The 15668-nt window shown below is 39.1% G+C and overlaps 1 protein-coding gene across 1 annotated transcript in view; it reads right to left on the bottom strand.

The window, feature by feature from the left end:
* The window catches only part of CAPN9 (calpain 9), a 49705-nt gene that overhangs the window by 23015 nt on the left and 11022 nt on the right, over positions 1–15668 (bottom strand). The window contains exons 3-6 of the mRNA XM_087968012.1: positions 5431–5500; positions 3686–3804; positions 2507–2640; positions 1638–1806 (exon numbers count right to left, since the gene is read on the bottom strand). Coding sequence (XP_087824138.1) covers positions 1638–1806; positions 2507–2640; positions 3686–3804; positions 5431–5500 — 492 coding nt within the window. The remainder of the gene's footprint in view (positions 1–1637; positions 1807–2506; positions 2641–3685; positions 3805–5430; positions 5501–15668) is intronic.

Below are 15668 nucleotides of genomic sequence, written 5' to 3'. Positions count from 1 at the left end.
TCTCCCTCTGAACCTCACTCACCTCACAGAATCCATGTAAGTTTAAGAGGTGTGGTTCTGAGCTGCTTGTAAGATGAGGAGAAAGGTATAAGCTATGGGTGTTGGGAATCAATTTATAAGTGGATTGGATTGAAAAAGGGAAAATAGAAATGGTTGCAGTTCAATAATAAGAAGGCAATCTATGAAAGGGTCAAGGAATTATCTCAAAAAGCCATGGGTGCAATCCTCAGGGGCTACCAAATGTGGTTATACTGAATCATGTGATAGAAAGGGGGAAATGATTAAATTCTTCATCACTGAGCACTGACATGATTATATTTATCTGAAAGAAAGACAAATCTGAATGTAAGATTACCTGAATAAGGACAATTAGATGGAAAAAAACCTCAGCTGCTTCCAGGACATTAGATAGAAAAAAACCTCAGCTGCCCCCAGTAATATTTTTTAATGAAGCTAAGATGACATACCCCCCTTAAAAGTAGATTATTTGGGAAATAGCTTATTGTTATCTGAGGAAAATTCAGTACTGTATCTATGGCTATTTTTAATTCACTGTAAGGAAAAAAAGAATGAAAATGATCGACCCTGCTCACTGCTTTGAGGGACATGCTCCCTGGCGTGCAACAGAAAGACCATATGTGGCTTTTTACTGAAGGCGTGTGATATATACTGTTCTTACAAATGCTCATACAATAAGTCCCACTAAAATAACTAGGACTTCCTACATGCTAACATGGTAGGGCACAGTGTGTATCATTTAAATTATTGACACTTTCACATTTAGATTCAGTTAATATTAGAAAAAAAAATGGAATGAACAAAAGAGCCAGTCATCTGGCTAACATTTTGTCATGATTCTATATTGTCATAAAAACTTTTTCTGCTTAGAATTATGTGGAAACTTGAGAAAGTGAGTTTTCAGCTTTCTTCCCAAGCAAAGCCTATGAGAAATCAAGGGTTCCTGCCACTGGGTTCTTAAAATATCTGGAGCACAAACAATACGGCCTCCAGGCTAAATTAACTGATGGTTTATCCAGTTCAGCTCAGAATCTCAGTTCAGCTCAGCAGGAGGGATTAACTGAATATAAACCTTAGTTCCATGATTTAATAAGAAAAATTCTAGGAAAGATTCTCCAGAGGGATAGGGAAAAGAAGCTGAACATTACGACATCATTATCCAGTGGTACTTTGTTTAACATTAGGGCTGATTTGCTAAACCAATGTTTTCCAGAGGATGCCAGTTCAGGAAATGATGCTTATTGGCTGACAATTTGGAAGAATCATAAGAGAGAGAGAAAAATGTGTGAAAGCTGCCATTTTTTTTTTACAAACGGGCCCTCAATTTATCAAAGATACATGCTGAAGGGAAAGTCCCATAACAGTATTCCAAAATAATTTCCTACATATTAGGAACATTCCCTGATAATATACTCCAGAAGCAGCCATCTAAAGCTCTCCACATGCTTTGAACTAAAATTTGTATTAAACATGATGGCCAGAATTGACAGGAATTATCCAAAGCCCCTATGCCTGTTCTGTGCTCAATTCTGTATCATATGTTCAGTTGCTTTGGGGCATAATAACTTGAGGAAATATCCTGTCAGAAAACTCAATCTTACATTGATACTTCTACTTACATCAATAGAACAGCCCACCAGTGAGCCTCTTTTAAGTGCCCTCTGTAAAAGTTCATAGAAATTTTTTGGAGCCTTTTTAACTTCAAATGTTTCTCCAACTCCTCCAGTGAAGTCTTCCATGGCTTCAATTGAACTTCCTCCTTTTAGAGCTTCATAACTTCCATTCAACCTGAGATTGTCAGAAAAATATACATGCATAAAGACAATGAGGTCATGTCCACCTTACTTAAAACATGTTCAGGTGCCATATGAATTTCCTGTTGTGGCTCATGACATGCAGAAACATCTATAGCAGGGTGGCAAACTCATGTCGTCACAGCGGTGTCACGTGACGTATCGGGACTTTTTTCCCCTTCGCTAAACCGAGTGGGGGTGGGGCCAGCACGTGACAGATCTGGCCCATGGGCCGTGAGTTTGACACCTCTGATCTATAGGACTTACGTGGCATTAAAGAAAAATCAAAATATCATCTCCTTAAATCATTAGAAGAAAGTGTTGTTAATCAAATTCAAAACTCTGACATTTTGTGCAGCTTTTCCTATGACTTGTTTGGCTTTCCTTGAAATCTCTCAAATATTTTAGCTCCTTTTATTTCAGTAGATGAGAACTTTCAAACTTATTTTAAATTTCACTTTAGCCCATGACAAAAAAAGCAAGTTGAATTTAAAATTAAGAAACTTGAAAGTTAAATTTGGGCAGCATACAAAAGTAATGATAAACAAATAAACAAACAAAGCTTGTTCAACTCCATCTACAATCAAAACCCATATAATACAATATTTATAAAACTGGGATGGCAAATCCAAAGACTATAAATCATGACAAGTGCAGAAACAAAATAGAAGATGAAGATCAAGTTATCTACATACTTGGCATAGGCTTTTTCCAACAACGCACTCCAGAATTCATTGAGGTCAGCTGAGTGCAGAAAAACCAAGCGGTCTTTGAAAGTGGGCAAGCGGTCATCGATAACAATGTCCAGCCATTCATTGTACTGCCAAAACTATCTCGGTAAAGACAGATAGAGAATCATTTAATAATGATAATAAGCCAGGGAAAAATTGAAATAGGACCAGGAAGTTTCAATACTGCTTTAGGCTTTAGAAGTGAAGGCTATGAGAAGCTTTTAATTTTATGGATAGGTGGAACAGCACTGAGAAAGGACAGCAACACAAGCATCTCCCAGCTCTCAAAACAAAATTCATGCATTTGATAAAAACAAAGGCTAATGATCTAAAAACGTGCTGCAAGATTCATGCCCTTGTAATCTTATGAAACAATTTTTTAAAAATGTCTATGGAGATTATCAGTTATCCAGGTCATGGTTGTCCCCAAGGTCTTTCTCAAGAGGCAAGTGGACTTTCTGGTTTTTCTTTGAAGACATTTTGCTTCTTCAGCTTCTTCTTCCTTCCATTCCCCACCATCCAGTCAGAACTGAAGAAGCTTCTTAGATGGGAAGTGAAACATTTTCAAAGAAAAACCAGAAAGGCCACTTGCCTCTTGAAAAAACACCTTTGGGACAAAATTTTAAGAAGTGAAGGTGCTGGCCATGGGTTCATTCCAGGAAAATGGTTCTAGTCCCCATCAGCCATGAAATCTCTGTGGGCCATTTATTTTTTCTCAACCTGACTGATCTTCCAGGATTGGTGCTGTAGGGGAAAAATGGGAGGAGAGAACATTATGTATACTACCTTGAGGTCTTGAAGGACAGGCAGGATATGAATCTAATAAATAATTAGATATATTTCATTCTAGGCTTGATTTTTGATCTAGGTAGGTAACAAATATTGTCAGATAGTGAAACTTTTGCAAAATAAATCTCAAAGAGAAGAGTGTTAAAATTCTGGCCTGTCAGAGATAATAAAATGGCAGGAGGTTCATATGTTTCCCAGATGTGTCTGAATTCCAGCTAAGTCAAGTAGCAGAATTAAATATAAGGGACGCTGACAGCTGTAATTTAATAACCTCTGGATTTCCCAGCTCCCAGGATATTCAACATTCATTCATTCATTCATTCATTCATGCAAGGGGTTACCTGAAGGGGTTACCTGAAAATGAAATATTCCAGCATAATCTGGCCCAAAATCTTGATTTTGTGGTATAACTCTGGCTAGTACTTTTTCATTCAGGGTAAGAGATGCTATAGCTGCTAATAGCCAACAATCACCTGAAAAATTACATGAAACAATAAACAGATTATATTTTTGATCTAACATAAATAAGATAAATAATTCCTTGCTTTCCATGGAACTCATAGCTGCAATTCCTAAAGGAAATCTACTCTAATTCTGCTTTGGAAGGACAGATACTGAAGCTGAAGCTCCAAAATTTTGGCCACCAGATAATAAGAGAAGACTCATTGGAGATGTTAGGAAAGATTGAAGGCAAAAAGTGAAGGAGACAGCAGAAGATGAGATGGTTAGATAGTGACATCAACACAGTGTGCATGAGTTTGGGCAGACTCTGGAAAACAATGGAAAATGGGAGGGCCTGGAGTGCTACGGTCCATGGGGTTAGGGTTAGGGTTAGAGATGACTTAGTGACTGAACAATAACAACTTCATTCTAATCTGGTAGTTGCTCATTTCAAAGGGCATCTTAGCTGTTTTGGTTGATTTGCAAAATGGAGAGCTGGTACGATATAGTTAGTAAGGTGTTGGACCAGAGTAGAAAAACGCATATTCTAGTCCAGTGATCCCCAACCTTTTTATGCCGCGGCCCGGTATCCCCAACCTTTTTATGCCGCGGCCCAGTACCGGCATCAGCTGGGCGCGCCATCTTGTTTTGATGAAAAAGTGCTTCCGGTGAGCTCACCGGAAGCACTTTTCATCAAAACAAGATGGCGGCGCCTGCTTCGTGAGCTTTTCTGGGTAGAAATGGCTTTCTGCGGAAAAGCTCACTGGAAAGCGCTAGCGCCGCCATCTTGTTTGATGAAAAGTGCTTCCGGTGAGCTTTCTACCCGGAAGAGCTCACCGGAAGCACTTTTTCATCAAAACAAGATGGCGGCGCCAGCAAACCAGCGGCCCGGTAGGACTTGTTCCACGGACAGGTACCGGTCCGTGGACTGGTGGTTGGGGACCCTGTTCTAGTCTATTATCAGCCATGGAAATTCACTGGATTACTTTGGGCTAATCGTTCTCTCTCAGACCAATTTACCTCACTAAGCTGTTGGGAAAATAGTAAGAGAATGTGCTACCCATGCTGCTTTGAACTTCTGAGTGAAAGGTGGGATATCAATCAATAAATGTTGCATAATATAGCAAAGAAGATTTTAAAGTCAGTTTGCATCTTATTTTGACTTCTATCTTTATCTTTACTACCCAGGAATGGATTCAATAAAGCTTGTTCCTGATACATTGGACTGAACTGTTAATCTGCTTTTTCTTCTTCTTTGAGGGGTCTCCTTTTTTATAAACTTGAGATTCTGCCTGTCACCTTTGTTGTACAGTAGAGGAACTATGTTCTAAAGCAATTGCTGTACACATAAATGCAAAATGTATTTCACTAGGTGAAAAGAGAAAATTAAACAAGTTGCTCAGTGTCTTCATAAGGCTTATGGCTAGGTATCTGAAAGAGACTTTCAGTGCAAACTTCATTAGGTTTTGGGGAGCACAAGTCAACCTGTCTTCATCTAGCTTTCAGATTTCCAGTTGAACATGGGGAGATTAGAGAGAGTGAGGTACCTGGATCTATCCACTAGGAAGCCTCCACACATTTTACGCAATGTCTTAACAGGACTACCTAATACCTTGCATCAAATAGGGCAAAAATCATTCCAGTGGAAAAATACTCACCAAGGTCTCCTTGACAAATGTCAGTTCTTGTGGCTCCTCCAAGAATAAACTGCGGGTCTTTAACTATTTCCTTGAGAAGATAGGAAAACAAGATCGGTGACCTGATTAGAAGATAGTCTGCTGTGACCTTCTCATAATTTTACATGTCTTCTCTCCGGAGGCAGTTTGACAATTAACAAATGTGAACTTTCTGTCAATGCCATAATGGACAGTTTATTCATCTGACCTTATTATGGTATTATGAAATCTCTGAAGTAGAGATACATGTTCCTCCTTTGCCAAGGAAAATAGAAAAAAAAAGACCTTCTCTTTCCCCTCCCCAAATTATCAGATTTTCTACCAACTGTTCTTTGGTAAAGGGGATACAAGTAGTCCTTGATTTTCAATAGTTTGTTTAGTGACCATTCAAAGTTACAATGGCACTGAAAAATGTGACTTATGACTGTTTTTCATACATATTTAGTTTAGTTTAGTTTACTTTATTGTCATTGCACCTCGTACAACGAAATTAAATGCCATCTTCAGTGTACATTATGACTATGGAAATAAACACAAACACACATCCTTCACATTCTATACATTGAATTGAAAACCCCTGATATTGCATTGATATTGCACTATACAGTAGAATTCAACATAGCTACTGCCCTGGGATAGAAGCTGTTTTTCAGCCTATTTGTCCTTGTTTTTATTATTCTGTACCGTCTGCCAGGTGGTAATAGTTCAAAAAAAGGGTTCCCAGGATGAGATGGATCTTTGAGAACATTTTGAATTTTCTTAAGGCAGCGGGAGCTATAAAGCTCTTCCAAAGAAGGGAGAGGGCAGCCAAAGATCTTCTGGGCAATGACGTTAACCCTCTAGAGTGCTGTCCTATCTGCCACTGTTCAATTAGCAACTGACTCATTTTTATGATGGTTACAGTGTCCGGGGATCATGTGACCGACCACTTTTTGTGACCTTCTGACAAGCCAACTCAAAATGAAGCCAGATTGATTTAACAACCATGTCACTAATGTAACAACTGCAGAGATTCACTTAATAAGTGTGGAAAAAAAGGGGCAAAGTTCATTTAACGAATGTCTCATTTAGCAACAGAAATGGTGGGCTCAATTGTGGTCGTGAGTCAAGGACTGCCTATAGGTAAAATTTGTAAAATGAGGCCATCTGCTCACCTAAGGCAGCCTAGGCAGAACCCCTCCTGGTTTGGTGTCAAAGTACTGCAACTGATAGAGGCTCATGGCTGCATTTCATATCAAAGCAAACAGTTTAACTCAGTTCATAAGGTGCTCTGTCTGTCCTTAATGGAAGCTAAATGCCTTTAGATCTCTTAGGGAACATAGTCTAAATGGGTTCTGTCTCATATCCCAGACAAGACAGCTTCTAAAATAAGAGGTTGAACAGCAAGTCCTTGAGTGCAGTGCTTTCAAATGGTTGTTTTCTTAATTAATAAATTAATGTTCATTTTATCCAATGCATTTAAATAGAGAAAGTTGAAAGGTACACCTGAAAGGTACACCTGACAAGTAGGTATTTATGCTAGCAGATGTTCCAGGAATGCAGACATATGCAGAGAACAATTTGAAATGCAAAAACAATAGCTCATAAATGAGTATAGGACAGGGGTCGCCAACCTTTTGACCTCAGGGACCACCAACTCTGCGGACCAGAGACCCTGGGAAAATCCCCCCAAAAATCTGCAGGAAAATTCCCCGCCCTGTTTCCTACCGATTGATCATTCTTTATTTGGGATCGCAGAATACCATTTCCAGCTCTGTTCTCAGGGTGGCGGGGGGGGAGAGAGAGACTTTTGGCTTCATGCAAGGAAAGCAGCAGAAGCAGCAGAAGTCTTTCTTTCTCTCCCCCAAACTCTGCCAGAAATGAGTCTTTGCCGGTGCAGCCAAAAGCAGAAGAAGAAAAAAGTGGAAAGAAGCAGCCCGGTGGCCAGACCAGGCGCGTGGGGTGAGTGGGTCAAGTTCCCCCCTCTCTGCTCTTTTCCCCCTCTCCTTACTACTTTGTGTTGTTCGCAATGCAAGCAACACAAGCCTTGTGTTCCCGTGCACCCTGGATTAATTGTTTTGGGGTGTGCTGTGGGGGTGACATTTCTCTGCCTACCACCAAAATTTTCTTGCAGACCACCAGTGGTCCCCAGCCCACTGGCTGGCAACCATTGGTATAGGAAGTCAGGGTATTTCTCTTAATAATAACCCTTTCCTTAAACAATTGCCCCGGTTTTCCCCAATTTCACACTTTACAGATATCTTCCCACAATTTCTATATGTTGACTTAGAACTGTGGGAATGAAGTCTAATCATGGGACACGAAGAGACAACTTGTTGGAAAAGGCTGCTTTCTCACCATGAATGCTGATGAATTTTTAAAAACCCTGTCCATATGAACTGTTTAGAAGCTGGCATTGACAAGATGAGCAAAGACAGAGGACAGAGAAAGCATGGCTGAAAATGCCAAGAGGTGTTTCTGCAGATAGAAGCTAACAGGGAAACTTCTATATGCATATAATATGCTTCTATAGCAAAACCTCCTTCCTGATAGATGATCAGGAAGTCACTTATGATGTCTACCCAGCAGATGCCATTGGGAAATGATGACTGGTCTCAAGGCAGCTATTGCAAGGCTTGCAATAATTAGTGGTAGTTTTAAAATTCAGTATTGGTAATGACCTGCCTGTTCCTTTCCCCTCTCCTCTGTTCCAAACATTTAAGATGTTTTAGAGGAAATATCTCAAGAGTGGATGACCTGGTTACCACCATCGCTGTCTTTCCACCGTGTCATGATTAGCCAGAACAAAAGACACGTTGCCACCAGTGCCACCAGCTTATCCAACCCTCTGGTCCTGCAGTTTCTGGGATAGACTGATGCATTGATTCACCCATAGAATATTGTAGCACAGCAAACACAGCCCAATGGAATGATGTAGGCCACCGAGTTCAATGGCTTCTCAATACATGAATTCAAATGACAACATCAAAACCACAAGGCTCAGGGATAAAGAAGGGATTCTTTGGCAATGGTTTATTTTGTATTTTTATAGTGTCTAACATAAGCATTTGTGGGGAAGCAATGGACAGACTATTAAGTAGTTTCCATTAACAGGGGCATGAAAACAAATCCATTGTGCTGAAAGAACCAAGTGAGGAAAAGAATAACTGTTTTGAAAGTGCTTCAATGACCCTCTAAAAGGATGCAGATTACCAGCTGTCTGCAAGGAATATAAATCCTTCCATTCCTCACTATCCTGTCAGAGCCGAACAAGCTTCTTGGATGAGAAGTAAAACATTTTCAAAAGGGAAAAAAAACCCGTTGCCTCCTGAAAATCACCTTTGGGCAACTCTGTTTGACAAAATTGTGCCATCCATCCATTATGTAGCCATCCATGTGTCCAGAGCAGGAGGTGAATTTAAATGCCTATAATTTGTTAATTGCGTGGTAAAAGGTTTACTCCCCTTCCTGCTGTCTAGCTTTTACTAAGCTAGAAAATGACACTTGACTTCAGGTTCTCAAATTCTCTGAATTCTGAGTTCTGAGACCAGTTTTAGTACAGTACACAACAGAATACTTGTATGCACAGAGAAGTCTGATTGAAACCAAAGAAGTAAAATCTAGATGCAATGAGTTTATTGGACAAGAACCATAGTTGATGGACAACTACCAGAATGGTTTACATAATACATGAAAAGTAGGAGACCACATTAATAATAAATATACCAGCACATTAATGTAAAGCAAAAACAAAAACAAAACAGCACGAGCTTTTTGGAAAAAATATTTGCAACGTTTAAGAATAGAAGACAGAAGAAATCTTGAAATTCAAGAGATCACATCCTTATAAAAGCAGCTGAACTAAAAGTATTCAAAGCAATCAGCCCAAAATAGACAACAAAGAAAACCAATATTTCTGGGATGAAGTCTGACAATCTAGGTTGACTTTTTCCACCTTAATTATATTAGATGTTTTGGACCACCCTTCCCCAGGGGTGGGATTCTACCAGTTTGCACCTATTAGCTAGAACCAGTTGTTAACATTCTAAGCAGTTCAGAGAACCGGTTGTTAGAAGAAATTACTGGCCTAATCCTGTAAGGAAGGCAGGAAGGAAAAATTCTAGTGTTGCTTACAGAAACTGCCTCTCCGTTAACCCTTATTACATGCTTGGCAGGACTAGACTTCCTGTCTCAGGAACTTCTCTGGAGTTATTTTCCTTCCTTTGCTGGTACTTTGCTTGTATGGAGTGACCATTCAAAGTTACAATGGCACTGAAAAAAGTGACTTATGACCATTTTTCACACTTACGACTGTTGCAGCATCCCCACAGTCATGAGAGGCCAGGTGATGTGAGAGGCCAGGTGCCTCGATGTGAGTGATATTGAGTTGGCCACGTCCACCCAGTCACATGACCACCAAGCCACACCCACCAACTAAGCCATGCCCACAGAACCAGTTGTTAAAAAATTTGAATCCCACCCCTGCCCTTCCCATAAGCCCTAGTCAGCTTGGTGCACTACCTACGTTGGCTGAAATGTTAATCAAACACATGTGGTGGGAATCAGTTTGTGAAATGCTAACTGAAGACCCAACGTTCCTACTTCTCATTTATGTGACAATATGTAGAAATATAACAAAGCAGAACAGTTCACATGGGAACAGAGGCTCGGAAAGAAATAGGCCATGAAACTTGTCAAATTTCTGACTCAGACATTTGTCATGATGATGAGGTTATGACTGAGGATAATGTTGATGATGATTTCAAGCTGCCAAATCACAAGTAATCCAAGACATATGTTAAAGGCTACAAGAATCTTATGCATGTTTGAAAAATAACTTTACCATCTTTGGAAGAACAGCTAACTAAATTGTGAGCGTATTTGATATCTAGGACAACTTTGTATTTAAAAACTATATTAGGCATAGAGTTTGATTTCAATTGGAAATCATCTTGGATTGCAATCATATACAATGCCATTGTAAAACACCCAAAATTTGGGTTATAGGGTTCATATCTTAACTTGACATACAGCTTAAAATTCAACAGGCACAAGTGGACGTTGATTAGGAAATGGATATGAGATAAATAACATTATAAGCTTCTAATGTTGTATTAAAATATATTAGTATTATGAAATTTTCAATTTGTTACATCAAGGCAACATACAAAAAAACAGGAAAAAGCATAAAATCAGGCAAGCCCAAAGAGAAAGTCATGAAAATACAAAGAGAATTAAAATATCCCATTTCTCCCATGAGTTCAGAAGTTACCCTAGCCCAGGGCCTGCTGAAAGAAGCAAGCTTTTAAACCCACAGCATACTTTAGGTAGGGCTGTGTGGACTTCAGGGATGGGGATATGCTCTGAGGACCCATAAATTTGTCTCTGTTTTGTTGTAGGACAGCCAGAAACAATAAAGTAATTAATTTGTTTGACTCTCACCCTAATTCTGAAAGGCCATCCTCTCAGTCTTGGGGTAGACTGCTGGTGCAGCCCCCAAAGATTGTTTCCTATTGTCAACCCTGTTCTGTCGCCAGTAAAGAGGGTGCCAGTAAAGAGACTCGCAGACCGGAGTTGACTTCAGCTCTTTAATAATAAACAGTAACTTCAACTGCAGTCGAACCGCAGCAGCCCTTTTTATAGCGGCTGCTCCACGGCTCGCAACCAATGACATTTAGTTAAACTTCCCGCCGCTATAGGCAGCCAATCAGATACTAACGTTATTACCCAATCGTATCGTTGCTTCTGCTAACCAATAGGAACATCACCCTAGAAGTCTCTATTTAAATACACTACACCCCCCCCTCCCAGGTAGGCCAGACGAAAAATCAACTCTGCAAGAAGGCTGAGACAATGAGGGTGGGTCTAATAACAGAATCTTGAAAATCTGATTGTTCTGTTCTCCTTTCTTTTATATCCATTTGAATCAGGGAGGTTTCTCTCTGAGTCATTTACACATACATTTTCTGCTTGTTTTGAACTTCAAGTCATGTTTCCTCCTCAACATTTTGGAAACAGATCTGGCCAGTGTGTTGATTCTGGAGTCTGAACACACAGGATTTTTTTATTTTTAGAAAAATGTTTTTCTATATGTTTTCAACTTGTTTATTACTTCCACTAAATATCTGGAGTTAGACTGAAGTTGGGTGGGCCCCTAAGTCTTGGTAAATAAATACAATTTAAATTCCCATGTTCAACAAGTAATGAGATAAGAATATGTTTCTCGACCTGTTCTTTTGTCAACTCCTCCTTGAGGACACAAGGTTTAAAAAAACTAGATAAGAATTAACAATTGAACTTTATTTTTGTGGACTGCTCTGAGTCATATCAAGTGGCTTACACCTGATGTAAAATAAATAGACATAAAAGAGCACTACACCCATTATTAGATACTATAAGATGATAGCTGGATCTGGAAGTAATCAGAATCTCAACATATAACTTTCTTAAACTTTTGGACTTCAACCGATCAACTTTTCTTTGTTCTGGGATTAGCATTAATCTTACCTTGCCATGATAGAACCAAATAAAATTTGTCATGACAATGTGCTTAAATTTGACAAAGGGAAATATTATCATGCTTAGAGTATATTTTTTAGAAGTATTGGTTATTTTTATACGGAAGAAAGAGCAAAAGAAACAGTCTCTCTCTATTTAATTTTCTGTAATGAATACTCAGAATAATATGACAATTTAAAACACACTTAAATACTATTTAATGTTTTTCTTAATATTCTCGTGCTTAAATAGCATATCCCACACATAAGCTGAGATATCTCTGCCTCTTTCTGGACAAGTAATGCTGTTCATGGTCTGGAGGTTTTTAAGTCTGGATGGGGAGAAACTGGCTGAGACTGAATCAGAGCAAGACAGAGTGGTTGCTGGTTTTTGGCATTTTTTGCCATTTTTGACTCTAGATGGGGTAACAATCTGGTGTGAATTTGGGGCTCCTCTTGGACTCCTGACTCCTGCTGGAAGACCAGGTTAGGGGAGCCTTTGCACAAATCCATCTTATATGCCAATTGTACCCTATTGCTGGACCCTATAATCACTCATGCCTTAGTTACCTCATGTTGGATAACTGCAAGGTGCTCTACATGGGGCTGCCCTTGAATACCATCTGGAAGTTGCAATTGGTTTGGAGTGAAGTAGCAGTTGAAGTTTTGGGTGCCCCATGAATCACCCAAGTAACACCCCTGCTGTGTGTGCTACACTGGCTCCCAGTTGCTTTCCTGGTGTACAATTCAAAGTGATGGTTGTCACCTTTAAAGTCCTACTGGAACTTACTTAAATACCAGTAAGTAAGTAAGTAAGTACCAGTAAGTAAGTAAGCAAGCGAGCAAGCAAGCAAAAATGTATGGTAGAAATCCAAGTAAAAAAATTTTTTTTGCCCAGCTCCTGCAAAGTGATTCATAAGGAAGTAAAAACATTCTACATAGAGAGTTTTAAACAATACAGTACACTCAAATAAAAGACAATGTTTTTGGAGATTTCTTTTTGTTACAGTTGTTAAAAGTGTGATTCAAAGGTTTTAAATTTTTGTACGTAGAAGAATTACAAGCCATGAATCAAAAGTAATTTATTTATTGAACATGGCATAGATTTACTCATGGAATGTGTACTGTAAGAAATCAGTCTGGTATGTTAATTAGGTTCATAAGGGTGTATTTTTCAAAAGTTACAATTTAGGTAAGACGTCCCCTTATTATAAATCATAGGGAGAATAAGACTGTGTTCTGAATCTACATTGTACCTGACGGGAAGGAAAAAATGAAATACCTTTTCACATGTATTCTGTACAACTTGCAATGGCCCCTTGGAGGAATAGTTATTTTATTAATCTGCATAAGGAATTCAGAGTGAATAACCCTATTGTCATTATAACCTCACAATATTCCTGTGATATAATTTACAATTCAAGGGGCTCGTTGTCCCCTTTAAAGTCCTATATGACTTAGGATCAAGTTGTCCAAAGGACCATCTTTTTCCAAGAGCCTCCTACCCCAGAGGTCTCCAAACTTGGCAGCTTTAAGACTTGTGGACTTCAACTCCCAGAATTCCACAAGTCTTAAAGTTGCCAAGTTTGAGGACCCCTACTCTATCCATTTAATTCAATCCAGCAAATTGGGCATGCCACAGGACTTGTCAGCCAAAGAATGTCAGTTGGAAGGAACTAGAAGATGGGCTTTTTCTGCTGTAGCCCCTGCCTTACAGAATATCCCCCCCACCCAGAGATTAGAATGGCCCCAACCCTGTTGCCCTTTCTCAAGGCTTTAAAAACTTGGCTATGAATCCAAGGCCTGGGACTCAGAACATGTAAAAGCTCTGTTACTTGCCTTTACCTTCAGTTGATTAACTATCTCGGCTGTTCTTTGTGTTTATTTTCTGGACGTTTTTACTGTTTATTGTTTTTAATTGTTTTATAATTTATAATTGTAAGCTGCCCAGAGTCACTTGACTGTGCGAGGCAGCTACAGAAATTGATTGATTGATTGAATGAATGAATGAATAAATAAATAAATGTATGAATGAATGAATACAAGGAGATTTGGGGATTGATCCAAGATCAGGATTGTAAGCATGAGGACTCAGAGAAATTTCCATTCTGAAGTTCGTTACAGACCTTAGGAGGAATATCTTCCGCAAAAAGCATGAAACTTGAAACAATAGGCTGGTAGGCTAACTGCAACCAAATATGCACCCAATAAAACTATATTCTACTTATGTTCACTAAGCAAGCCAGCAGACATTTGAAATGCCAGTTGGGCATTAGTACTTGAGAAGAGATTTGCAACATGACAACTTTGTTCCTCCATAATCCTTGCATTGGATAGTTAGAGCTACAGAAAAAACAATTGCAACCAGCCTGCTTTCCATAGAAGACCTGTATATTACACAGGTCAGAAGGATGGCTGAAAAAAATATCTACAGACTTCACCCCCCACATCCTGGGTGTAAATTGTTTCAACTCCTTCCCTCAGTACACTACTATAGGGCATTGCATGCCAGAACAACTAGACACAGGGACAGTTATTTTTTCCTCATGCCATCAGTCTGCTAAACACCTAATCTTCACAGCACTGTCTTATATCTAACCAGTGGTGGAATTCAATTTTTTTTTACTACCGGTTCTGTAGGTGTGGCTTGGTAGGTGTGGCAGGGGAAGGATACTGCAAAATCTCCATTCCCTCCCCACCCCACTAACCTGCTTTCCAGCTCCATTCTCCTGTGCAGGGCAACAAAAGAAGCCCCAGCCAATCAGCTGGGACTCGGGAGGCAGAGAACAGATGGAGGCACGGCCAGTCAGAAGTGGTATTCAGTACCACTCAAAATTTCCACTACCGGTTCTCCAGAATTGATCAGACCCTGCTGAATACCACCTCTGATATTAACCCATGTTGTATGGGTGTGGTATTATTATTATTATTATTATTATTATTATTATTATTATTATTATTATTATTATTATTATCTTTTCCATCTTCTTTACTACCCCCTCTTATTGGTATCATTATTATGATTAACTCTGTTGCTTTGCATGTACACTGAGAGCTTTTACACCAGAGACAAATTGGTCAAATAAACCTATTATTCTATTCTATTCTATTCTATTCTATTCTATTCTATTCTATTCTATTCTATTCTATTCTACTCTATTCCTATTCCTATTCTTATTATTCCATTTGATTCTTTTTGGGGGTGTTGTTTGCACACCAGCTAAGTGAAAATCAGTCAATAGCCAAAGAAGACAAGAAATAAATGAAATGTGGAGCAGGAATAAATGAGATGTGACAAATGCATTGGTCTGGCTTTTATTCATGCATCTGTTTTTTCTCTCTCTCTACCTCTTGATACTTTCTTGAGCATTTGCAGATATAGCCAATGCCATTTTCATCCAAAATTCATAACCACTGCCAGGAAAGCTCAAATTCTGCACTTTATCATATGTGGGTCAATCTGATCCTCAGACAAAATAGTAGGGCATCTTCAATAAGACACAGACCGTACATTTAGCCAGAATAGAGAGTTAGGGGAAGAAAGGGCAAGGGGAAACCCAGGAGTCCTATAGAAAAGCAAATTTCAAGGCTAATGTTCAAGAAACATTAGCCTCTTGATGTCGCTGGTGAAACTGATATCTCTGGAGAAATAGACCAAATGTAATACCAATTGGAAATTCTTTTTTTGCATGGGAAATTGGAAAAAAAAATTAAATCATGACATATGAATTTAATAACTAGTAA

Source organism: Notechis scutatus, chromosome 1, assembly GCF_049901735.1.
Source record: "Notechis scutatus isolate UNSWTSFEM ecotype Mainland chromosome 1, rNotScu1.2, whole genome shotgun sequence".
NCBI lineage: Eukaryota > Metazoa > Chordata > Lepidosauria > Squamata > Elapidae > Notechis > Notechis scutatus.
Note: the sequence above shows the minus strand (reverse complement) of the source record. Positions and strands in the feature narration are given on the sequence as shown.